The following is a 26,274-nucleotide window of genomic DNA, read 5'->3' on the forward strand; positions in this document are numbered from 1 at the left end:
ATGCCTTGTGTTTGTACCTCTCTGACAGTGCTGGGGTGATGGCTGTACCTTGAGGCAATGGGCTAGAAGGGAATGCATGGGGGAAGGTGGGTTCCTACTATCCTGGTGGCACCATCTGCCTGGCTTACAGGAATTGAAGTGCATTTGTCATGGATGTAACAGGGGTATACACAGACTCTAGGGAGTGGTGAAGCTAAGCATTAGAAGGCATAGGAGGAAGAGTTTTAGACTAGGCTTGGGTCATCTCCCCTCTACTTGAATAAGGCCATGATATTTGCTCAGGGAGACAATGAAGTCTGGTATTTCAGATTTCTTTGTTTCTAGCTCCTCTGAGTGAGACACTCGGGGGAGAGCAAGGACACACACCACGAATAATACTGTATCTGTTAATCCTGCTGATAAGGAAAACACAATGGGCAGTTGTAGCACTACTCTGCAGGGCTGCTCCAAAGGAGGCTGAGCCCACACTGAGCTAGTGACGATGGGTTGAGGATAGGGACAGGAGGCATCTCCCTACACTGTAGGTAGTGGCCAGCAGCAAGCTAACCTGTCTGGAGCAGATGGTGGAGGTGAACAATTAAAGTAAGGGGTCATAGGAGCAAGATAAAAGCAAAGGATCAGAGGTATGGCTTGCTTGCTCCAGTACAGGCAGAGGTGGTGGAAGATTTAAGGTGAGATTTGATCTGGGGAACAGATCTCACCTCATAGAAATGGATGCTGTGGCTGGGCCATGGTGTGTCATGACCCTTCCTGTGGGCATTGACCCTGGGAGGACCATGAGAGAAACTCATCAGGCAGCAATGGATTCCAGGGATAGCTCCCTGGTTTCAACAACCCACGGCCCTTTGCAACAATTCCCAGTGCTTCCAGAGGCTACCTTTGGTGTGGCAGGCCATGGTGAACTCCTCAAGGAGGTACCCACTATGTCCTGAGCTCAAACAAGTTATTGCCACCAGCCCCAGTTTGATGTTGCTTAGGAACAGGACAAAAAAGTTACACATTTATTAGCCTGGTACAACTCTAGAGACTGCTTAATTTAGCACAGGCAAGCATAAGGCGTTAAGCAGTTAAACCATGACTCTAGAAATAACTATATGTATAAATGAAGAGCTACTTAGCCAAAAATTATGAAGCCTGCAGCTGTTTACATTTAAGATAAAATAAACTCTTCCTCTTGTTTTCAAATATTACATCCTCAATTAACTGGGATAATAGAGTCTCAAATCCCACTGTCACCCTACTTGCAAGCTGTAACTTACAGTGGCACAAACATGACCATGTGGACTGGAGAAAAGCAGCAGAAAAAGACCAGAGTATCAAATAGCCCCAGCTGCAAAGCAATGGAAAAAATGACCACTGCACCTCGGGCAGAGCTGACACCCTTTTCCACCTTTGCAGACACACACAGTGGAGAACTGTTGAACTGACCCAGGCCCAGGCAAGACCTTGGAACACCTTCTGACAGCCAGTGGCACCACTAGAGCTCACCCCTTATCAGCAGGCCTTTAAGATGAGCTGCAGAGTGATAATGTTAGAAGAGGGGGTGCCTGGCAGAGTGCTGCTCACAGGCCCTGTGCAGCTGTCAGAGGATAGGCTGGACTGCCTGCAAGGTACAACCCATGCTGTGCCCCTAAAAACACACAGAACCATGTACTGGCAGAAAAGCCAATCCCAACAACACATTGCTGTGTCTTTGTTCTAGGCTGGACCTTGGCACCTTGTTAACTTCATTACCATGGCTGTACTCATAGGATTAGCTTGCTTCACTAGCAGGGTGAAACAGAGAGACCTTCATCCTGACTTGTGCCAGTGCTAAAAGGAAAAACCCCAAAATTTGTAATATTTCTGTTTTACTTTCAACATGTGGAAAAATCCAGGTATTATTCCACAAACCTAGAACTTTGAGGACAATAAGACTTACAGTAAGAAACTACTGCAAGACCTCCAAACAGTGCCAGACAATGAGGGATAATTGTCATTATAATTGTCATTATTCATCTGGTGACAGTGTTACAGACATATAACAGAAAAATTGGAATTTCAGGAGGATACAGCTATATTCCCCAGAAAATTTCAGAGGCTCGATGGTGTTGGTTTTACACAGAAAAATTATATTTTAATGGTTAAACAGCCTTGCAAAATCAACTGCTATTTATGAAGCATAAAATCTGTACACAGCAAGGGGAATGTACAGATCAATATTTTAGGAGGAAGCAGGCTGAGCCAGGATTATTCTAACTGACAAATCTTTCTACAACTCTGACCACGGGACAGGAACTCCATGTGGCTGTTCTTAGTTCATTTCCTAATCATCACTTTACTTGAAACAAGAGATCTTTAATTCACTGGATTTAATTCACTATTTTAGGAATTGCAAGCCCTCTGGCACAAGCTTGTGTTCATCAGCCGCAGGTAGAAATAGAACTTCGTGCAGTTCCCATGCCTCCCTCACCTTGTCTGTCTATCAACCTGGACTGTAGGAAGAAAAACTGCATTTCAGGTGGATGTCCATCTCCACTATCTCCTGAGGTGTTTCCAAGTTTCTCAAACTCACCTAGTTCATTCTTACCAAGGTTTTGCCCTTGGAGAGCAAGAGGAAGAGTTTATTTTATCTTAAATGTAAACAGTTGCAGGCTTCATAATTTGTTGGCTAAATAGCTCTTCATTTATACATATAGTTATTTCTAGAGTCATGGTTTAACTGCTTAACACCTTATGCTTGCTGTGCAAAATTCCTCAACAAAGAGCTACCACACAACAGCACACCTCTAGTCCGTGCATCTGAAGCCTACTGACAAGAAGTTCCCTTTTTTGGTTTACCACTTTATGTGATGTGCTATGGTTTTAGTCCACAGATCTTCCTCAGTGGTCAGTGTAAAACCACAGCACTGGAACTCACTCAAACTGTCAATTCATTCTCCTCAGAAAACACAGTGAAGCCACCAGAACCTCTTACCCACTTGTGCCAAGGTTCATTATTTCCCCAGTGGCCAGCTGATCTGCATTTCAGGGTGTGTTTTGTGAAGTCCACTCAGCAAGTATTGTCAATCTACATCTTAAGTAAGTGATCTCTTTTTGTTGACATACAGAGCATCTAATCCTGGCACTGCAAAGATAATATGACTGCTTGGGATCTCTCTTCACGGATCAGTAATGAAACCTTCAAACTAATGAAGTCCTCCACAGTGACTGAAAATTGATCACAATCACCTTCAGTGCCTCTATGAATCCCATAGTAACAGGTCCTTGTTCATTTTCAGAACATCTAAGATATCTACAGTTGCTAATCTCTGTTATCTCCTTCGTTTGCCACATTGTGTGTGCTGAACACCAATTTAACACAGTAGGGCCATCATATTCATCTCACCTTCCAGGAGAGCCAGGGTAAACACTATGGCAAAGTCAGCTCCAAGCTTGGACACCAATGACAAGTTTCCCAAGAAAATTAGTAATCTATCCATATCACCTGCATTGAGATCTGCTGGGATAAACAAGTCCTTGCACTATTTTAGCTCTTCTGTGTTAACCATAAAGAAGTGATAGTATTGCACAAATATAACTATAAGATAAGGCAAGTATACATTAGGATATTTATTTTTCCTTTCCATATTCTCAAATAACTGAGATAGCTACACTGTTTAATGAAAAAAATTATTAAAAAGCCAGCTAGAGGTGAAGCTGGAATCCCCAACTGTTGTTAGCTTAGTTTGCTCTCCGCTCCTTGATATGGGTTAAAAAAAATCCCCCTTGCAAAGTTCTGGGCCAAATCAATGGGTAAGAATTAAATGCGCCATCAGTTAGCAAAGCTTTTCAAATTGATTTTCCTTTCTACAAGCCTGCTCATAGAAAAGTTCAAGCTATTATCAAATCTGCTACAGGTCTGATTTTCAGCAATTTTAAGGCACTTTGTTTTGTGTAGCTCTGGGAAGCAAGTCTTAATTTCTTCATAAGCAAAGCAACTGGAATATACTTAGACTTATTAGTCAAATTATTAACAGAAGTAACCATCAACAAACATCTAGCAAAATGATTGAAACATACTGATCACATGATTTGACAAGTGAATTAAAAGCATTCAGAATGTGACAGAATCACATTCTGCTGCGCCAGTCTCCCAGGAATATCTGATCTTCACACTTTTACAACAGCTTTTCCAAGATTTTCTCCTTTTAACATTCCTATAAAAGCCATTGGCATGTTCTCAAATCCTTCAGTGACTTGTTCATGGTACTTCATCTTCCCCTGTCAAAAGTAAGAAAGAAAATTGCTGAATTTTCATCCACCAAAACAGAATAAACTGCAGCAACATTTTCTCCAGCATATATATTTCATTTGAAACATGCAAGCTGGCATGCACAGGATAACTGCAAAACCAGGTGGACTCTTGTGAAGATCTCCTTTTGTTGTAAAACCTTTTACCTGGAGTCACAACAGGAGGTAAAAGATTTATTGCTACTTGGTCCCCAAACAACTGACAGGTAGGGGATCGTTTACCCAAAACCAGGCCTGTCTCTACCCATACAGAAGTATGGAATTGCAAATCCAATGATCAAAACCTGATCCATCCCAAAACCTCATGTTTGTAAAAGCTAGAGCCTCTTAGCCTTTACTGGTCTCCCTCACAAACTTCTCACAGCCATGAGTTACTAACTCAGCCTCCACTTAGAAAAATAAAATACAAGAAATTCCCTATTAAATCCCTTTAAAGCCCAGCTCCTAATACTATAAATTCATTCTTGCCAGTAACTTCAGCACAATACTACAATGGAAACCCTGGCTCATACTACAAATGACTGAATGAGAGATACAGCAATTTACGCTAACTGTGAAAATCTTCATTATCAGATAAGTATTTTTGCATTATTCTGGAAGCATGCTTCTTCAAAGCCTACATGTATTCTGGATTATATCTGAGTCTACAAGCTGATATCACACATCTCAACAAAACAGAACGGACCAGGCATATCTACTATAGTTTAAGTGTCCCCAAGAGTCTCAAGGATCAAGGCAGGGAGAAGGAAAGCATTATGCTGTGACCTCACCTAAACAGCTATGTCAAGAGAGCTCTTGCAGAGCTGGACCCTGCAGTGTGAGTATACACCTTACAAACAGCTGCCCCTTCCTTCCTTACCTCCATGACCCACTTCAGCAGGGCCTGCAGACCTTCCTCCCGGCGGTTGTTCCATCGCGTCACAAGAAACCCTTCCATTTGAAGCTCTTTGAAAATCATGGGAAGCTGCACATAAGGCCCTGCAAGAGAAAAGAACCAGCAAGCCACCTGCAATATCAGTTTCATTCAGAATAAGTCCCGATGCATAAAGTGAGCTTTTAGCCAGTAAAGACCATTGAATCACTTCCTTTCAGCCAGAAGCAACAGACAGATTTTCCAAAGAGAATTTCCAGCACAAAAGACATGGACATGGAGTCATGGACAGCCACCTAGGGAGACAAAGGCCTGATCCCTAAAGCTGTGGAACTAAACAATTCTGAAAACAGAATTTATTTCGTTCAGAAATAAAGTAGCCTCAGCTTCACCTGACAGACTTAAGCTGAATCTCAAAAACACTGTTTTAACAGCTTGTTTGATAGCCTGACAGACTCTCATGCTCTCTCTAACTCTCAGGATCTGAGTTATAAACTCTAGAAAAACAGTTTCCTCAGTCACAAAAATGTCTGATAGCCTCCTCATTACCAAAAGCCTGTTCCATGTTTTTAAAGTGATCTGACAGTCCAAAGCCAGTCAGCCACCAAAGAGAATACAGTCCTTCAATTCATTTTAGAACGCAAATCTGGAAATTTAATGCTATTGAAAATGAATATTCATTCAGCCACATTTCTCAGCAATTTTATTAGTAGCTGAAATCTTACTGGAAAAAGAAAACCAACCCAGAAAGCTTAAGCTGCATCAGCTAAAAACGTGAAGGAAAACCATTATCTAATCTTAAAGTACATACTACTGTATAAATGGCATCATGACATCACACCTGCTGATCTATATCTGCATAGGGCCATGTGGAGTCCTGTTTTAAGTATCTTAGCCACTCCTTAATTCCTAATCAGCTGATGTTCATCAGACAGTGTGTGTAAAGGTGGATGAGAGCATGTACACACAAGGAGCATGGTCCCAGTGTCCCACAGCAGTAGCTAGTTACCCAAATGTATACACACACATACACTCAAATGGCCCAGGGAAGTAAACAGTAGACTATCATTATGTATTTCTGCCATCACCAAAGACAAAATCACTTTAGATACAATAAAGACCCTCACCTTTCTGAGGCACAGAGTCATTGTACTGAGAGATTGCGCCACAGACTGCAATCCTTCCATATTTTCTCATTTGGTTGATAGCAACACTGGCAAATTCTCCACCCACCTACAAGAACCAGAGCATGTGCAGCATTAGAGACAATCCAGTGTTCAGCATTGGCTGCCAAAATCTGCCAACATTGCATTGTTGCACCAAGAGGTTCAATCGGGGGAAGCAACTTCCACTACCCCAAAGACTTGGTGGCTGCAGAAACCCTTGGATTTACACAGACCTATGAGGACTCAATCTCACTCTTCTAAAAATGAGTTATGAATGTATGGAATTAGTTTTAATTCCAAATCTGCTTCATGAAGCTTGGTTTGGAAGCATCAGGCAGGACTAGCACATAGATCCTCCTCCTAAGAGTGCTAAGAAGCACCAACTCTGCTTTTCCCACACACCACTATGCAATTTTACATCTTTATATCATGGTGATGCAAACTTTTTACTTTATTGTTCTCATCTCCAAAATAGGGATGTGCTGTGAAAATAAACTTTTAATAGTGAAAAGCTGTGAGAAAATATACTGCTGTGTGGAGCTCTGCACAAAAGTTAGAAGTAAAAATGAAGGGAATGGACAAGACCATAAAACCTATTTAAGACCTTAGCTCCTGCCACAGAGACAAGCACTTTGCCCTGACACCAAACACTCCTTTCAATTGCCAGAGAAACGCAAAACACCAGGGCCCTCATCCCAGGACTGGCAGAAGCACTTCTGAAAGACATGCTAAAGATGGTTTCTTTTAAACCAGGCAGTTAGCCAGGGGGTTTAAGCCAGTATACTAGCTAATACCCCTGTGGCCAGATATATTTTTTATCAGGTATGAGACATGTTAACTGTAGTAGGAAAACAAAAGAGACAGGTATAGCTCTTTATCTTGAAAGTGAACTGAAAGACACAATTTAACTGCATCCATACTGTTAAATTTTCTTAGCCTTCAAAACAAGATGTTCACATTCAACACCTATCAAGAACAGTACATTGTCCCCATTAATTCCAGCTATATTTGGAAGATGTCAGAAACTTTCTGAGGGCTGCTCCAGTAGATTTGCAAGTGGGCCTTGCTACTGTTTTGTTTCAGGTACCAAGGCAGCCCCCATGACCACATAATGTGGAACCATCCACACTCACTCCCCTTTCAGCAACAGCAGAGAGCTGCCTGTGGTCAAAGGTGGGGCCAGTAATGGACTGGATCAGTTTCATGTTACTGTGACTGTCACTTCCCAAAATGTGCCAGACTTTTCAGGGAGTGAAGTAAAACCTCTCTCTCCGTTTACAAACACTGTCAACAATCCAGCGTTGCCTTTTCGGTTCTGTCCTTTCTGTTACTGCTCAAGTCAGCTGCAGAAATATGTGTGGGAAGGGAACAGAAAAGCAGTAAGTTCCTACAGACACCATTGCCTGATTAAATGGATCTCCACATTGAAATCCTGGTGTAGACTTCAATTAGATGATTACAATATTGAGTTCCTGCTACAGTTTAAAGAAAATGACAGATGCTCAAGGAAAGGCCTTCTCTCTGAACTTACATTGTCAAAGAAACAGTCATAGCCATCAGGAGAGGCTTTACGCAGTGCTTCATCCAGAGATTTAACAGTTTTGTAATTAAAGGCTTCATCAAAGCCTATTTTTTTCAGATAGGCAACCTTGTCATCTGAGCCAGCACAGCCAACCACTTTGCAGCCCTGCAAGGAAAGGAGAAAAACATTTATAAACATCCCCTGACAACAGAGGCCGACACTCAGTGTGCTAGTTGAAGGGTGCACTCTTTAAGTAAGGCTGTTATCAGTATTTGAGCTCCTGAAGCATCCAGCTAGATTTGCTATGTACTCAGGAGCTTTTCCATCTCAAGACCCTTGTGTAGGCATGCCTTCAGGGACGCTTGTTCTATGATCATTCATGGCCCTGTCGCTCTGTTTAACAGCTATGTCTTCTCAGCAGCAAGTATGAGCAGTTCAAGCCACTCACCCCAATTTTAGCAAGCTGCCCCACCACAGAGCCCACAGCACCAGCTGCAGCATTAACCAGGACTGTCTCTCCTGGCTTCATCTTACAGACCTCCAGCAGACCAAAATATGCAGTGAGGCTGCAAAGAAAATGAAAGAATGTTCAGTGAGGAATAAAAGATGACAGACACACACATGACTTGACCACACAGATCAAAAATATAGTCACTACCAGCACAAGATTAAGTTTTCCTATATTGTGAAATCCAAAACTTAATCCAACCTTCTTAATTTGGCTTTTTCACAGCCATCTCACAAAGAGGATTGCTGGGAAAGAGATTGCTGAGGCAGAAATCTCTCTAAGGTGAAAACAGCTTTCGTTGTGCTCATTAGTCTGAAGGAAAAGCACAGATAACTCTGTGACAACTCAGTTACATACTGGAAGAGATAGGAAATCCAACGTAGACAGAGGTCAGTTGCCAACTGGTATCTACTAGATTAAATTATACTCATCACAAATCAAAGCGGGCAGAAAAATATAAAAAGCTTGCTGATGGGCTCACTGCTCCAGAGGACTACTGTGCTATGGCTACTGGGTGAAACAGAATCATTAAGGTTGGAAAAGACCTCCAAGATCACTGAGTCCAACCTTTGACCAATTATCACCTTGTCAACTAAACCTTAGCTCTAAGCGCCACATCCAGTTGTTTCTGGAGTACCTTCAGGGACAGTGAATCCATCACTTCCCTGGACAGTCTGTTTCAATGCTTGACAATCTCTTCTGTGAAGAAATTCTTCCTGATGTCCAACCTGAACATCCCTTAATGCAGCTTAAGGCCATTTCCTGTTGTCCTGTCACTTGTTACCTGCAAGAAGAGAGTCACCCCCATTTGGCTACAACCTCATTCAGGTAGTTGTAGAGAAGAGTAAGGTCTCCTTGAGCCTGCCAATAAGTGGCACGCTCAACAAGTCCCATGATCTTTTAGCTGCTTCTCATGAGACTTGTGCTCCAGGTCCTTCATCAGCTCTGTCACTCTTCTCTGGATATGTTCCAGCAACTCAAAGTCTTTCTTGTAGCGTCTTTTTGGAAACTGTACTTCAGGTCTCACCAGTGCATTAGTAATCTGTAGGAACTACTAAAGTAGCTCATCGACTGGTCCAGAATCCCAGAGAAGTCTTCTAATTTCTAAATTCAAGCTCAGAGCTTCCCACCTGGTCTCAACTGAAAGAGCTAACTGAATTCCTCTATAAGACATCTAGAAAAAACATGCATCTTGACCGATCTTAAAATGAAATCTGAGAAGTTCTCCACCACACACAATGTTACAGTAATTTTGAAAGCCTTCCAGATCATTAGGACTCCCAAAGTCCCATAAAAATTACAGAGAATGAAGTAAGAAATGCAAGCAGATGACTGACAGATTCAAATAGTATATACAGATTCCAAAGCACAGCACTTTTGTCTGCTGCAGAGCAATTTAAAGAACAGCTATTTTGCTGCATGATACAGCATCTGTCTTTTGCATTTTGGGGTTGATTCTGGAAATACAGTGAGAGCAACAAAGTACAATCAGTAAAAGCAGTCTAGTCCATGTGCCAGTGAAGTTTGAGACTTTCCACTGAGTTTAACACAGACTGAACTAGATTCTTTCCAGCTCTTCCTGGATCCTCTTTCTGACCTATTACAGCTCCTCAAGGAGAGGCACAATAATCTCCAAGGCAAATCTCCTCTGATATTGAGGATGGGATAAACTTCATGCCTTATACAGGCACAGAGTATCCAGAAGCACGCCTTTTTTAGCAGCGTGAATAGGCAGTATGCTGGCAGAACAAGATAAAGGTCAATACAAACAGGAAGAAACCTCCTGTGCACCAAAATCCAGGGGATAGTTGCCCTTTCATCTCCAAACTTACCCTGGCATGCCAACTGTTCCAAGAGCTAGAGATTTGGGGAGCGATTCTGGCCAATTGGAAGGAAGAAGTTGTAGGTCTTTCCCATCAGAGATAAAATGAGTTCTCCAGCCCCTGCCAGCCACGACAAAGGCCCCCACTGTGAAAGCAGGATTTTTGCTTTCTACTACCCTGTTTAAAAAGTAAAATAAAATAAAATTTAAAAAAAAAAACAACACAAAAAAACAAAACCAAAATCACATCCTGTCAGAAACAAATCAGTACTCGCTCTTCCATTCTTCCTGTGATTCAGAAAAGAAATATTTCACATAATGATTTTTAATCCACACCTGCTGATGCTATAGGTGTTAAGTGTTTTTCCTGAAATGTCTACAAGCTCTTATCATGAGGGAAATACTGGAAAGATGATTTTAGATTTAGCCCTGCCCACAATAAACCAAATTTTCACACACAAGTGCCAACTGTTTCTTTGATTAGCACCAGTTTGGTTTGAGATCAGACCAGGCTTCTGTGAGTTAGAATGCAGGAAAGAGGATGTTGGGACTAAAGCATGGAACAGCAAGGAGTTGCTGATAGGCTGTCTGTTCTCAGACAACCTGCACCTCATTTAAAAATTGAAGATCCTGAAGATGGAACCTCTTGGGGTAATGAAACCAGATAAAAATCTAAAATCAGGGAGATATCCATATTAGCATCTCTGTGCCAAATGAAAATTCCACTTTCTTAGCTCAACAAGAAAACTGTGTTGGAAAGGGGTAGATAAGCAGCTTAGAATCATTAGAAGCAGTTGACCTTCTGTTCATCAGACTTGGTTGTTAATTTATCCCAGCCCTCAATGTTTCTGCAGAGAAATGCAAGAGTCAAAGGCCACAGATGTTCCTTGGCAGCAGCTTACAGGCAGCACAGCAGGAACAAACCGACAGAGGGAAACATCTGCAGATACATTACCATAAGCTTGGGAAAAGGATGGATTTAAGGTTAAATAACCCTTTGGCTCGAGCTGTGATGCAGAGATATTTTCAGATGGAGTAGACAGCATGCATGGTTGCAGACATGCAGCTACTAACACATCACGTTTTAAAATGTGATGGTCAAAATGTGCCATGTACAACGATTGGTCCTTTATACTTGTAAAAATTGCCTTTGAAGACATTATCACCAGAAACAACATACAGATTTTATCACAGGTATATATGCTCTCCAGAAAAGCAAAAGAGATTCTTAGAGGAAAAACACATTCCAACCACTTAGTGGTAAGAACATCAGTAGCAGAAGTATGTAGACTCAAGTCAAGGAGGGGTAACATAGGCTGCAAATGTCTGGAGTGTCAGCACACTCCTGTTCTGATCTGCCATGCACATTGATAACAGGAACTGAAGGTCTTACCTGGCAACCTGCGTGCCTATCATTATGTCACCCTCCTTCATGTCCCTTCGACTGTAAGGTCTGCAACACAGGCAAACAGAGCTTACTGTGTGAAACTTTAGTAAGGTTCCAGACACACTAGGAAGCAGTAGCAACTGTTCGACCCAGAGAGTATCGGTTGTTAACAGGTATCAACTAGCTTGTCATTGTAACAACATGACCAATGCTTCTCAGAGCCAGCTACTTGGGCATCCTGGGCAGGAATGCTAGCGGGATGACAGCAATAATCTTCACAGCATGGTCCATCTGTACAAGAAGCGTGAGACCCAGAGAACTATCTCTGAATTTAGTGTCCACAATGCCTCTTCAAACTACCCAGTCTCCCTGTGCTTCAACTACCCCCTATTGGGTATATCAGCAATGTCCAACTTAAAATGTGTGTCCTTAAGTACAAGTTTGCTAAGTTAAATTAAGCAGGAACTGCTACAAGGCTGCAGTCTCATTTGAGTACATTGCATTCCAGTTGAAGACATGACAAGGAACAACAGCTGATTCCAAGAAAAGTCTAGGGCAGCAGAAATGTTACCCCAACATCTAGTTAAATCTGGCACAGTTCCATATAGTCTTGTAATCCACATACATTTTTGAAACAGAACACAAAGGCATTGGGACACTGATAACAGCAGTGGGTGCTGCCCACTGCTGTTTTGAGGTATAAATGGCAATTCAAATGAGATGTTTTAGCCAGAAATTCAGAAAGGACAAAAAGGTATACCTCATGTAAGGATCAACACTGAGAAACACTGATTCAAGCAGCAACTCTGCAACAAAAGACAAAGAAATTCCCGGATATTATCAGTGCAGTAGAAAATAGTTTCCACCAGCCAATCTTCAAACTAAATTGATATGAACTCCGGACCGCTCAAAGTCCCCCTTATCCCTTCTTTGTTCAGGAAAAACCTACCAGAAACAAGTACAACATGCTTTAGTTTTGGGTTATTGGTATGCTGTTGAAAAAGAAAATTTCCCCAGTGTAGCTTTAGCAAACTATCTCATTTTCAATCTTGCAATTTTGCATCTATCTCCTTTCTCTACAGAAGAGTGAAGCAGCCAGAATTCCTAAAAAAAATTCTCATTTAATTTCGATATTTGTAAAATGTCATCCCATGATTCAGCCAGAAGAGGGTGGCACAGGTCAAACACAAACTAATTGTCTGCCTTAAAGAGAAAGCATTAGTTTCTCTTTTCTAAATAGCCTAATCCACTTTACTCTCTAACAACACTAGTTCTTGGGGAAGACTGTTGTTAAACATGTTTTAAACTTCTCATTTCCACAGCACTTTTAGCGGTTCATCTCCACCTGCTAAAATTTTTCTTTGCCTGTGCTGCAGGGGTCTAGCTGGAAATGTACTCAGATGTTAAGTACCTTCCCATTACTCAAGAGTGAGCAGAAAAGCCATGTAACATAGCATCGCCTTTCCAAGTGTCGCTGTAGTGTGAACTTACGCCTCTTTTTGCTTTAGGGATTAAAATATGAAGGAAAAAAATACTCCATGTTCTTAAATAGCCACACGCATGAATTTTTTAAGTGTATTTGTAAATATAAGAATAAATCAATTTTCAAATATTTCAGTTGTAAACATAATTGGTACTTCAATATCCTTCTGGACAATTCCTTCTACACACCTTTTAAAGTGTGGCAAATTCTGTAACTGACAAATGGTGGGATGAGTCTCAAAGAAATACAGTACAAATGTCCATGTGAAACCAAAAATCAAAGTTCGTTCTTTTACCAACAGCTCTTTCTATTGATATGAAGATAAGTTATCATATTCCTTAATCTCCTCCAAACAGAGAAACACAGGAATAAAAACTGTCTTTTTTTTTTCTATTTATATTCAATATCTCTTCTTGTTGCAACTATAAAATAAGATAAGGAATAACAAAAAAATATTTTGAATGCAGGCAGAAATCTTACCATCTTTCTTCTTGAAATAAAAGATCACCCCTCACTGACTCCAGCAATGAGGTCTTTCAGCTGCAGGCTCATTCCCAGTGCAGTCACTCTGCTCTCCCCTAACACTATCCTCAATGTTTTCTCCATCAGCATCAGAAAAACTCCACTGAAAACCAACTCCTATAGGGTATCATGTTCTCCACCTTCTCTCCTTTTTCCAAAGGATTTTGAAAATTAAAGTAAATAAAAACATTTTACTAGTAAAACATGCTAGGAACTTAATACAGTTATTTCATTGGTTCTGAGTCACAGTCCACATCTCTCTCTGCATTAAATTGTCTTCTTGTGTTTGTTGGTTTTGAGGCCACATCACTTCTTCATGGTGATTTTCTCCATTTGCAAACACATTCCAATGTCTTTGTCATCAGGCAGCAAATGTGATCAGGTAGCAGAAACTGTGAAAGGTAGGCTCTAATTGCTGTGTGATGGACTTAGAATTCAATCATCAGAAAACAAGGTGTCTCTGAAACCACCAACCCCATCAGTATACTTCTTCAGCGATTGTCCTTCTCCCTTAAGGTGTATGACTTGAGACAAGCCAGCAATTTTTCAAATTTCAAAGAGAAACATGCAGTTTTATAGCTCCACAGCCACACATCAGTAATCATATAACCTCCAGAAAAATTAATAATAACAAGCAGCAGTCTGCTCACCTCCATCCTTTAGATTTGGTAGCTCTATCTTTTTCAGGTCGAAGTCACTGGTTTTGGGAAAACCATCAAAATGCCTCTTCAGAGCCCATGCCTTGGCAATCACCATCCTATGTACAAACACAGACAAAGCACACCTGTCAAAGCAATGCCCAACAACGCTGGGCTGCTCGTGGGGTTGGTTTAGATTTCATTAGGCAAAACACCTATCTCAATAATGAGCTATCACACAAGAAAGCCTCTGCTCGTCTCTGCGGTAATATCACCAGATTAAGAAAATGTCAGAAAAGTCTCCATATTGCATCAGCAACCCAGATCTTCCTCTGACCTGTCAGACCTCTCTGCAAGAGAGACCTCTGGAAGCAAGTAACTCCAGCAATATGCGCAACTCCCACTATAAAGATACTAAAGAAGGAAAATCTACTTTTCTAGGAGGAAAAAAATCCCTTTAGAGAATAAAATTAAAAACTTATGCCTATTGGCCCTGGTTACCCATTAACCTAAACTTTTACAAGCTTGAACCAAAGTGCAAATGAGAAAAACAAAGGTAAGTAAGAGCTCTTTCTGTGACATTCATCATATTGAAAGAAAACGCTTCTCCAACTGCAAAGCTTAGACCTTGGAATTGGAAGCACATTGCTACCAATATTTTCCATGCAAGACAGAAACAAACAAATTACTTGCATTAATTCTATCCTCAGATGTCCTCCTCCCTTCTTACACCCATGTGAATCAACAAGAACAAAGAAAGAGAAGCTTATACTTGGAGCAGGCAGGCGAAAACTGGGTCTTCTGCTGACAAGTCAATGACCTTCTGCGTCCGCTCAGTCACAGGCTGGACTCGTTCAGTCACACACACTTATAAAAGATGTAAATGCCTGCTGAGGGCTGTAGGTACTGCCCTCAGTACACTCCCCTAGAAGTAAACATACCATAAGGCACACCCACTGTGATTCACCTTCTTCCCATTAAGATCAATCCTTCAAACCCCCCCAGTTCAGTGCCCAGTCAGCTGCAGAGGCACGTTGTCAAGAATGCAATGCTAAATGCATAAAACCTACTGTTCTACAACTCACAAAATACTGCAGTCAGGAGACAAGACTATCCATCACAAGAGGAGTTTCTTCAAATTACATTTGTCCCATCCAGCCCTGAAACTCTAAAGAGTTCTACCTCTGTGCAGAAATACCTAATTAAAAATTAATGTCCATTTCATTGCTCAATTCATACTTTAACACAGCAAATCCGTTTGCCACTCACGGTGTGTGCCCTGACATGTTGCCTGTTCTCAGCACAAGGAGAGTTTGCATGGCTAAGCCTCTATCTATGAGCCACCTTAAGAAACAATAGCGAATTTTGGCATTTTGCCCCCACTATGTTGCAATGAAGTATGTAGCAAGGGAGAAAACTCTGTGCAGGGGACTGTCTTCAGCTTTTGTTCTTTTTGTACTGTAATACGTAGTATGAGATAATTTGTGCATATATGAGATATACATGAAATAAAGTTGTAAATAAAATTGTGCATGTAAAAAAACCCAAGAAGCCTAAGACCACGGACAGTCAGGGGCAGATTGCCACACAGAAATTGCAAAACTCCAGATGGCAGCAGAGAAAGAAACCCTAATTAGCAATCGAAAGAACATTGCCATTGGCTGTGCAGAGATAAGCCTTTCCCAAGACTATCCCAGAACACCCAAGAGCTATGAGCACTTGATAAGTATCTCCAATCAAGACTGCCAGAGTCCTCAAGAACATACATCTGAATACTGAGTTCCCCATGAACACTCATTGCTTCCCAGAAACAGCACTGTCCAGCCCTGCACAGAGAAAGGAGACTTCATGCATATGCAGAGTAACGAAAAGAAGAACCTCTGCCTCGGGAGAAAAAAAAAAACCGGTATAAAGCCAGCCCTGACAGGGACAGCATTTGTGAGCAGAGGGGGTCCGATGATGTGATGGAAGCCAGACCGAAGTTCACCCAGCACCGATCCCAGGCTCAACGCTGTCCTTTTGATTGTGGCTATTGAAGACCATATTTTCAGTCGTGAAAATAAAATCTTTCGTTATTATTTTTAATTTAGCTTTATCGATTTTTACCTATAACAATATGAATAGTGAAAAGTCTAAAAAACCAATATATAGCGATGTGTTCAACTACAAAACCCATAAAGACAGAAGTGCTAATTAGTACCAAGGATCTGAGAAAAAAAAAGCAAAACGTGTTCAAAGATGCACATGCAAGGATCAGGGAGAACAGGGCAAGCTCTCCACTATTTAGATAAAAGAGTCTGTCATGAACTCCAGAAACTAACCAGCAGTCGACAACTTTTTGTGATGAAACAGAGATATTCCGTGTTCCACAATGACAAAGAAACAAAACGCCAGTGAACGTTTCCTGCACCAGAAGTGTGTGCTGGGGAAATTACTTTTCAAAAATCAAGTATCATCAAAATCAAAGCATCCCACAGTTGGTAAGTGGGCCAGCATTTGTATCTGCTGCTTTATGCATTTGCTTTGGTATCAATAGCATTTGGCTGTAACAAAAGATACCACGATGCTGCAGCAACAACAAAGCAAAATAAGAAAACATGTTTACAGGAGCAAAAGGTGAGTTCAGAAAACCCACTAGCTTAAACTCAGAGGCACTGGGATGGATTTGTCCCACCTGGGTGCCCTGTATTCAGATGGGTACCCAAGTGCTCCAATCAGAAATGACCAGGGACAAAGGAATGGCTAGCCTGGCAGCCATTCACTGATGTGCCATTTATACCCCCGGGAAGCCAACAGTGATTCAGAAATGCTTTGTTTTCCATCCTGTCCCATGTTTGAGAATCATCAATACTGAATCCTTGCTTTTTGTCTCTTTTGTCTGTACGCCTCCAAGGCACCAGCCCCGTTTTTTACTTTTCCACTATCCTATCTTAGTAGCTTGAGTCTTCACGTCTGAGTACAGGACAATCTGCAAATCTACGTGCCATCAGTACTTGCCATTTCTGTCTCTCTTCTGTTGTTTCTTTGGGTGCTTCCACTCTCAGATCTCCTATTCACACAAATCCTCACCTTCCTATCAAACATCTCTACTTTTTGGAATACCTGGGGTTTTTTCTGCAGAGCAATGATCCTGCTTAGGAACAATATTGAAACACTAATTTCACTAAACCCTATTTTTTTTTATATATTTAGGCCTAATTTTGGAAACTGGACAAATTTTCTGCCTACTATTTCTCTTTTTTTCCTACTGAAATGACATAATTATAACCACTTCAAGGCTAGGAGACTTTCCTGTAGGTCATAAAAAAAAAACAAAAAACAAACCAAACCGAAAACAATACAGACACATGCTTGATTAATGGATCTACAAGCTAATTTCCAGGTTAACAAACCAAGATAGATATAAAATCATAAGAAGTGATAAGGACTACATTGCTCAAGCAAGCATATAAAATAACTCCAAAGGATAAACAGCAGTGATACAACACTTGTGGGTTCCACCTAAATTTTACTGGACTAAGTATGTAATAGTCACAATACCAGTTCCAAGAACAGTAACCTGCTCTTGTAAACTGTAACACTACCTGGTTTTTGTTAGGAAAATTAATCCACAAACACCAGAGGTTTATGTCTGTAATATGTGATGTAAAGTAATTAATGCTTGTGTGGAAAAGGTATAAAATAAAAATTGTAAAATAAATTATACATGTAACAAAAATCCAATGAGCCTCAGACCACGGACAGTCCAGAGACAGATTACCACAAAGAAGTAGCAAAACTCCTGGTGGCAGCAGGAAAGAATGCCTCCTCTGCAAGCAGAAGGACATGGCTGGTGTGGAGATGGGCGTCTCCTGGAACCACCCACGAACACCCAAGGATGATCAGTACTTGATAAGTATCATCAATCAAGATAACCGAAGCCATCAAGAACATACATCTAAATACCCAACTTCTGCTGCCATGATCACGACCGGCCACCTCCCAAGAAACACCGATTGTCCAACCCTGCCCAGTGAAAAGAAACTTCACACATATGCAGGGTGACAAAAGAAATTGGGGCACCTCTGCCTCAGGCAGAAAAAACTGTATAAAACAGCCCCAAGGGAGACAGCATTCCTGAACAGAGGGATATCCAATGCGATAGAGGTCAGATCCAGGTTCACCCAGCACTGATCCGGGGCTCAACACTGTCTCTTTGGCTGTGGCTACCGAGGACCGCATTTTTGGTAGCGAAAATAAAATCTTTCGCTATCATTATTAGTTTGGCTTTCTCATTATTTATAACATGTCCAAAAAGGAGACAGAAGAGTCCTTTCTGGCTTTATTCAAATAAAGAGAGAGGCCATGGGGCCCAGGATCTCTTTCAAATTTTTGGAGGACACAGCCTCCTTTTTATCCTAATTTCCCAGCCACATTTCCCTTCTCTCTTTCCCCATTGGCTGAGGTACTTGAGAGGTACAGACTCACCGATACGCCTGATCCTGAAGATTTCCCAAAGATTTCCCTCTAATGTATAACCCTCCCTTTTAATTTTTAATTCTTATGGAATTTAGGGGTTTTTCTTCCCCATTGTTTCTTTCACCTATTAATGTCTAATGTTGTTTATCAGCAAATCTAAAGTTTATTTGTAAAAGCAAGTATCTTTTTCCATTATTCAATTAGTGGAATCCTTCCCATTGTTTCTTTTATCTTCCAGAGCTAGTTTTATCTACCAGAAGGCCCACAGCTTGTTTGTAAAGACAAATCCACTATTCCTCTCATTTTCAATGTCAGTAGGTTTGAATAATACATTTCTTTTGACAGTTAATTATATCTTAGTTAACCAGGAGTTTTGTGGTTTTTAAAAAATTTTGTAATGAATTACATTTAATTAGTTAAAGTTTGACTGTGATTTTAGCTGGTTTTGATTTAGATCTGTGTTGGCTGAGTATCAATAGAAAACCCTGAGAAATCACCTCACTGTAACTGCAGGAAGGAACTCCATGGACCCAAATGGCTTGGAGAACCTAATCAATAGTTTAAGAGAAGAATTCAATAAAGACTTATTCAATGGCTATCAAATAAATAAAGATTAATTAGAAGTCATAGAACAAGAAAGATACGGAGTCAAAGGTCTATACATCCCAGAAAACTTGATTAACACATTGGAAGTGCAGTAAGGAGCCACTTCATAGTTGAGTACACCCTAGAAAACTTAATCAACAGGAATTGTCTAACCAGGACAGTAAATTTAATAAAGCACTGTTTAGCTGGATAAAACTTGGGTTATCCATTAAACAGAGATGAAATGCTTTGAAAGTACTTAAAAGAAAACAAACACATATACCACGATGCAATAAATGCAGATGCAGATTTTTTGGAGTGTCTATAAAAAATCTTGGATGTTATAGTGTATGTGAATGCCTGAAATTTGTTGTTTCTTTGAACATGTGTCTGCAAATAAATTCCCAACATGTTCCAAATTTTGACTCAACTGTTATGAGGAATGTTCCTTTAACAACTTTTTGGTGTTAGATTTAAAACTCTTTGTTTCACTTCTGTGTGTTTTCTGTATAAAGCGTTTCACAGACCATTATAATCATTACAGTAAAGAGACTGCTATGACAACTTGAGAATCAACTTTCTCAAATTAGAAACAACTGAGCCCAGAGAGTGACGCCTTTAAAAATAAGGTGATGCATTTCTGCTTGTTTTTCTTACAAAAGAACCATCAAAGCTTTTGCTGAAATTGAAGTCCTAGGCAGCATTTATTCTGATGTCCTTGAAACTCCCCTTGCCCTGGGGTCTAGCCCATCAAGTTATCAAATAATAAAGACTATCAAGGAAAGAAGTAATGGATTGGAAAGTCTTGCCTTTTTGCACTAAGAATATATGTAACAAAGCAAGGATCCCACGTGTGTTCAGACACTGCAGTTGCTGCAAACTGCAGCAGAGAGGAAAGTGAAAGCAAAGCACCTTCACACAGGTAATCATAGCTCAGTCCACAAAATCAGCATGAGTAAAGAGGTTCAGAATTCAGGGGAAAACGGAAGAGAAGGAAGAGGTGAAAACTGGAATACCATAATACATACGAGCAACTAGAAGAGGCAGACAAGTTTGAGAAAGTTGAAATAATTTCAATAGACTGAAGAGCTAATGGTGATACCCAAAATCAGCGAATGATCACATTAAAGCAGAAAAGCAGTAAAAGCTTTCAAGAAAGCATGAGACAAATCAGAAAAGTTTACCTTTCTTAAGTAACCTCAGCTGTTATTCCTGATTGGTGTGGTATAGTTTTCCAGCCTGGACTTGCCCAAATCTAACCTTGTGGATAAAATCCTTTTAGAAACCTGTCAGTTACATGAGTTCAATTCAAATTTTGGGTTAGCTTAACAGCTCATCTTCCTGACAGTCATGATTTGCAGATGTGATTGTGGTACTTCTCCTTTTATCTCCATTCTGAAGCAGTTACACATTGGAAGAAAAGGGTATGATTTTTCTCGGTCTAAGTAAAGTGTATCTCAGACATAATTAGTTTGTAGATTGGTTCTGAGGAGAAATTCACCACAACAGCAACAATTACCAGCATTTTCTGGTAATCATCATCTTATCTATTTTCTTTCCCCAGATCTAATTTATTAATCTGCAGCATTTCAAAACAAAGCGCCAGTCAGTAACCAGCATAAGGGACAAAAGCCCTAAAAACAAAAAACCAACAAAAAAACCCCCAAACAAACAGAAAACAAACAAACAAAAGAAACCAACCCACAAAAAGCCCCCCAAACTAACACAGAAGGATTTCTTGGCAGTAGATACTGCCAAGGGAGTAACAATCCAGAGGCTCCCTCAGGACTTCCCATACACATACAAGGGTTACATATTGCCTGGGAGTGAATAGGGCCTCAAATCCTACGTTCTTACAAGCTTTAGCAAAAGCTACCCATTGTTCCCCTCTGGCTTAGTTCCTACAATTTTTCAATTGTATTTTTTTTCCCTGTAGTAAGAACAAAGTAAAGGCAAACCACTCCCATGCTACTTTTGGCAGAGACCATACTGCAAATATCCACACAAGCATGACACTGCATTATGAAACAATAAAGCTGCAACCACACTTATGCAATACTATCAAATCTTGACAGAAGGTCAAAGATTGAAGGCAACTAGTTTTCACTCTGCTAAATGATTGTACCAACCGGCACTTTGTTATCAGGTTGCAATTCCAACAGAGGTTCAAAGGAGCAAATTTACACAAGGAAGTGAAAAGGGAAGTCAACACCATCACAGAAATAGGTCCAGCTGCATTCAGCCCTCAGAAACTGCACAAAAAGTAAGACCTTATCACTCTACAAATATCTGAAAGGAGGCTGTAGCCATGTGGGGGTCAGTCTCCAAGTAATAAGTGAAAGGATGAGAGGAAATGAGCTCAAGCTGAGCCAAGGGAGATTTAATATAGGTGCTATGAAAATATTCTTCACAGAAAGGGCTGTAAAGCATTGGGACATGCTGTCCAGGGAACTGGTGGGATCACCATACTTGGAAGTGTTAAAAAACATGTACATATGGCACTTGAGGACACGTCTATTACATGGACAAACTACATTCATTTACTGGTGAACATGGTGGTGCTAGGTTGGACTTGATGATCTTAAAGGTCTTTTTCCAACTTTAGCAGTTCTGTGGTTCTATACAGCACAGCAGCTGATGTGGGCTGACAAAAATAAGCTGAAGCTACTTAAAGGGCCAGCTGTGCTTTCCCAGTCACTGCATAGCACCCTAAACTTCTTTTAGGCACTTTTTTAACTTCTGCCTTACTTAAATGTTGATACAGGACAAACACATGTTCTAACATCAGTAAATGCAAAATTTCTGATGAAATTTTGCATTTACTGATGTAGAAATATCCTGTAGCCCAATTTCACTTCTTAGATTTGCTGTAGAAATATCCTATAGCCCAGTTTCACTTCTTAGATTTGCAGCAACAGGCCTGTCACTGCCCCACAGAGAGAAATGTTAAATCTGCTTGATTTTACAGCTGCCAAATAAAACTTTTGAGTACTTAAAAGCATAGATTTCTACAAACGTTAAACACCCCCTTGCAGTGTACACGTCTTGCAGCATAGTGACTAAGTGAACTTGGAAGGGAAGTGACAAACTTCAAGCTGGTGCTTTCAAGCACCAGAGATCTCTCTGAAGGCCCCTCCTGGACTTCCATACTATAACAAGGGTAGTTTCATCGTGGAACAAGCTCCGGCTTGCAACATGCACAACCAACTTCTTCCACAAGAGGGATACTCGCTGCTCAAGCCTGCTTAGCATATACACACATCTGACCTGTATCTCTTACCCATTATCTTGTAGTATTAAGGAGACTGCTAAATGAAAAATTAAAGGGACATGAGGAAAAAAGGAGAGGAATGTTAATGAGAGCCCAAGGAAACGAATTTTAAGAGGGGAAGCACAGATCAGATTGCAGACATGTGAAGCTGTATTACCTTGAAAGATAAAGATTTCACAATGTCTTTAGGCAACCTGTTCTAATATCTGACCTTGACATAGTTTGGCAGGAGGAAATCTCAGGACTCTCCATGAGCCATTGGAAAACACTGTTTAGCAAACAACAGTTATCATCTCTTACCATGCATTCCCCTCAGATGAGGTGGGTTCCATCCTCTATCCTTATAAGCAGTGTCCTTAGCACTGTCCTTGTAAGCAGCTAAAGATGGCAGCAGAAACAATAGCTTTTGTTTCTGGATACTGAAGAAAGCCATTTCTCTCTTGGTTTTTCTTCATTATCTTGGTGACTCTACACTGGATCTGTTCATGTGTATCAGGGACTTTCTTCTACTAAGGAACTGAGAACACTGGATGCAGCTGGATCCAAGTTCAGGGTAGTGGGGAAAGATTCTGCTCTTCCAGTTCATGACTGTCTAGGTCTTTCATAAGGATACCAAAAATTATGGCTAGTAATAGGCTGCCAACTGGACTTTGTCCTGTGGTGGACAATGCTCCAATTTAGGGACAAGTTTAACTCTCCAATTTGTCTCTGAGGTAGGGCTAGATGAACACTCACATTTACAGACCATAGGAAATATTTCAGTCAGAGCACACCCATGACCAGTGCTGATCAGTGGCAAGAGGCAAATCTGTCAGATGTCATGTGTCACTGTAGGATGGCTCCTTTATCATGACACTGGGACCCCAGGATGGCATTTTTCACAGATGCAATCCTACCACTAGGCCTTCACTTATAGTGGGAAACACTTTGCTACTCTGGTCTCCATGATGCTGTCCATCCACGCTAAGGGTGTGGAAAGAGAGCTGGTTTGCCGTTGAAGACTGAGGCAAAAAGGTTGTTGAGTACCTCAGCCTTCTCAGCCATTGCTACCCATTTGCCAGCCTTGCATTTCCCACAGTGGTTATGTGTGTGTATGCTTCCTTTGACCTCTTCTGTCAAAGTAACATTCCGATAGACACCCTTCTTGTTATTCTTCACACTCCTTGTCAAGTTCAGCTCCAGATGCCCCCTGGCCTTCCTACACAATCAAGACTCCCGATACCCTTCCTAGATACCTGTCCCCTGCTTCCACTGCCTCTGCATGTCCTTCTTGCCTTTTTGTTTGACTCATCCATGCTGATTTCTTGCCTTCCTTACACAATTTCTTGTGACTGGGGAGTACTAGCTCTTGTACTCTATGGAAGGTGTCCTTAAGAGTATGTCACCTCTTGTCCAAAAGGGCAGTTTCATAGAGGATTCTACTGACTAGCTCCTTGAACAGCCGGAATTTTGATTCCTGGTAGTTCCATAAACTTATTATAACAATAACAAAACTACTCCTACATAGTCACCTGCTAAAAATATATTTTCCTTCCTCAAACCATGTGTTATATTCATTCCAAAGTGCTAACAGTATGCTAAATAGCTACAACTTGATTTTATATTTCCTAAAATGAAGAACTCAAAATTTAAGCCTTGTGAAAAATGCATGCATTTTATGATTGGCTTTTCTCAAATATTAAAATGAATATTATATGTGTGGTGTTAAAAAGTAATGTTGTGGTGTTAGAAAGTATATGTGTGGTGTTAGAAAGTAATGTTGTATTAATTCCCTTAAGTACTGTGTAAATTATAGTTTTAGGTTATAAAAAAATGTTAAAATAGAAACTATGCTATGTAGGATACTTTTTTTAAAGAAAGGACTTGCAGTGAGAAAGCAGCCACCAGACATCTAAATCTTTCAGTGAAAAAGAATTTATTGCCCTCTTATCAGAAGAAATGAACTTCTTCCCACCTTGAAGGCGCTGTTAGGATTCCGAGGAAGAAGTTGACGATGACCAGACAGAATCCTTTGTTTGAATGTAATTTATGCATCATGTATGAAGTGTATGAATATGGAAAGGCTATTGTTTTTAAGGGCTAATCCTTTGTTAATGGGTGTCCTTCTTCTTGCTCCTGCTGCCCAGAGAAAGGTACCCAGACGTCCCTAACTCTTTCTTTCTATTGTCTCATATTGTACTAATTCAAATTGTCCAAATTATTATTAGTCTAATTGTATTGCTATTTTTTATAACCATTTTATTACTATTAAACTTTTAGAATTTTAAAAACAAGTGATTAGCATTTTTCACAAGCCTTATGACATCAAAGCTATTACAGATCTACTTAAGAACTTATTTCTTAATACTTAAGTAATTATTTTTCTTTCCCATGTCTTATGTAAACAGGGAGCAAACCTGGCTGTCTTTACGGGATTAAGCTGCTCTCATCAGAATTGGTTCTGCTTTATTTCCATTTCCTTATTTCAGGGTGTGGTTAATCTGGATGGAAAGGAGCAGCTGGAGCAGATACAGTACTAGCTCCCCAGCTGCCAGCTCCATCAACCACACATTAAGAATGACTTTGGCCATTTGAAGAACAACCAGGTGCCACCTTCAGTGTAGTTCAAGCAGCCACCTCTAACAGGAACTCTCTTGCAGACAAGAAACACTCAAGCACCTCTCCCACAGCAGGGAGATTCAAAAATCATTTGGGAACACTTTCAGTTTTACAAATAAAGAGTGGGTTGCATACTTACACAGTATCAATCTGATTCTTGTCCAAATTCAAAATAATTTTTCCCAGTATAGGTTGCAGATGTAAGCAAGTGAACTGCAGATAAGGGACCATCAAGTACTTCGGGCTACAGTACTTCCAGCAGCAGTGCTGTCACACTAATGCCTTAAACAGCTGCATCCAGTATAATTTCTGAAGCAAGCAAAAACACTATATTTTTTCCCTAATGTAATGTTGACCTGCAGTCTGAATTATTTCAAATTACTGAAATAACATCAAACTCAGTAGTCCAGGATATCAAGTTTTACAGCAGATCTCAGCAGTAACATTGTCCAGCTGACAGCCTGAGCCCACCTGCAAGTCCTGGTCTATTTACACAGCTCGACAAAAGCAGGCTCAGGAATGAGTAAATACATTCACCCGACTCTGCTTTCCTGCTTTGACCAGTGCAGCCATATAAAGCCACTGTTCTTCCAGGGACACGTACTCACACATTTTGAGCAAGTTCCCCTAATTCTGCTTGAATGGAAGCATGTATGTATAAATTTCAGCAACAGATTTGAACGGGCATAAATGGCGTTTGGGTTTGGTTTTTTGGGGGCGGAGGGAGTGGCAAAATAGGAATGCGTGCAGGAAGTAAAGAGCAGCACTTCCTCCATTTTGATGTAATTTCAGGGAGGTACAAAGACACTTCCCGCCGTAGCTTGGAGCTACTGCTCAAGCTCCTCAGCCCCGCTAGAGAGCTCCCCAGGAACGCCCGAGTGCCTTCCCATGCCCGCCCATCTCCCTCGAGGACCACAGGCCCAGGCCGCTCTCCCTCCCTGGGCCGGCCCCCGCCCCCCTCAGAGCCGCAGGAGCCCTTTCCCCGCCGTGCCTGCCCCGCGGTGCCCGCCGTCCCCTCCGGCCGCCCTCCGGCTGCGCCCGCTCCTCTCCCAGGAGGCGCCAGGCGCGGCTCTGTACCGCCCTCTCCTGAGGGGAGGGCCGGCCGGGCTGACGCCGCGGGGGGCGGCCGCCATCAGGCACCGCCCCTAACGGCTGCGGCTCTCGGCGCCAA

At 41.1% G+C, this 26,274-nt stretch overlaps 1 protein-coding gene across 5 annotated transcripts; it reads right to left on the minus strand.

Annotated features, from left to right (window-relative positions):
* Window positions 1-3,567: 3,567 nt before the first annotated feature.
* PTGR1 (prostaglandin reductase 1) lies at window positions 3,568-26,183 on the minus strand. 5 transcript variants are annotated; one of them, XM_063181217.1, is made up of 10 exons: window positions 26,095-26,183; window positions 14,204-14,310; window positions 12,309-12,354; window positions 11,555-11,614; window positions 10,172-10,339; window positions 8,280-8,397; window positions 7,841-7,996; window positions 6,271-6,376; window positions 5,132-5,250; window positions 3,568-4,242 (listed from the first exon to the last, which is right to left on the minus strand). In XM_063181217.1, the coding sequence occupies exons 2-10, from the start codon at window positions 14,307-14,309 to the stop codon at window positions 4,132-4,134; spliced, it is 990 nt and encodes a 329-aa protein (XP_063037287.1). In that variant the 5' UTR covers window position 14,310; window positions 26,095-26,183; the 3' UTR covers window positions 3,568-4,131. The 5 variants fall into 5 exon arrangements, with proteins under 5 accessions (XP_063037287.1, XP_063037282.1, XP_063037286.1 ...); XM_063181212.1 differs by lacking the exon at window positions 26,095-26,183 and adding an exon at window positions 22,806-22,824; XM_063181216.1 differs by lacking the exon at window positions 26,095-26,183 and adding an exon at window positions 20,419-20,559.
* Between the last annotated feature and the right edge of the window lie 91 nt (window positions 26,184-26,274).

This window comes from Melospiza melodia, chromosome Z, assembly GCF_035770615.1.
Source record: "Melospiza melodia melodia isolate bMelMel2 chromosome Z, bMelMel2.pri, whole genome shotgun sequence".
Lineage (NCBI taxonomy): Eukaryota > Metazoa > Chordata > Aves > Passeriformes > Passerellidae > Melospiza > Melospiza melodia.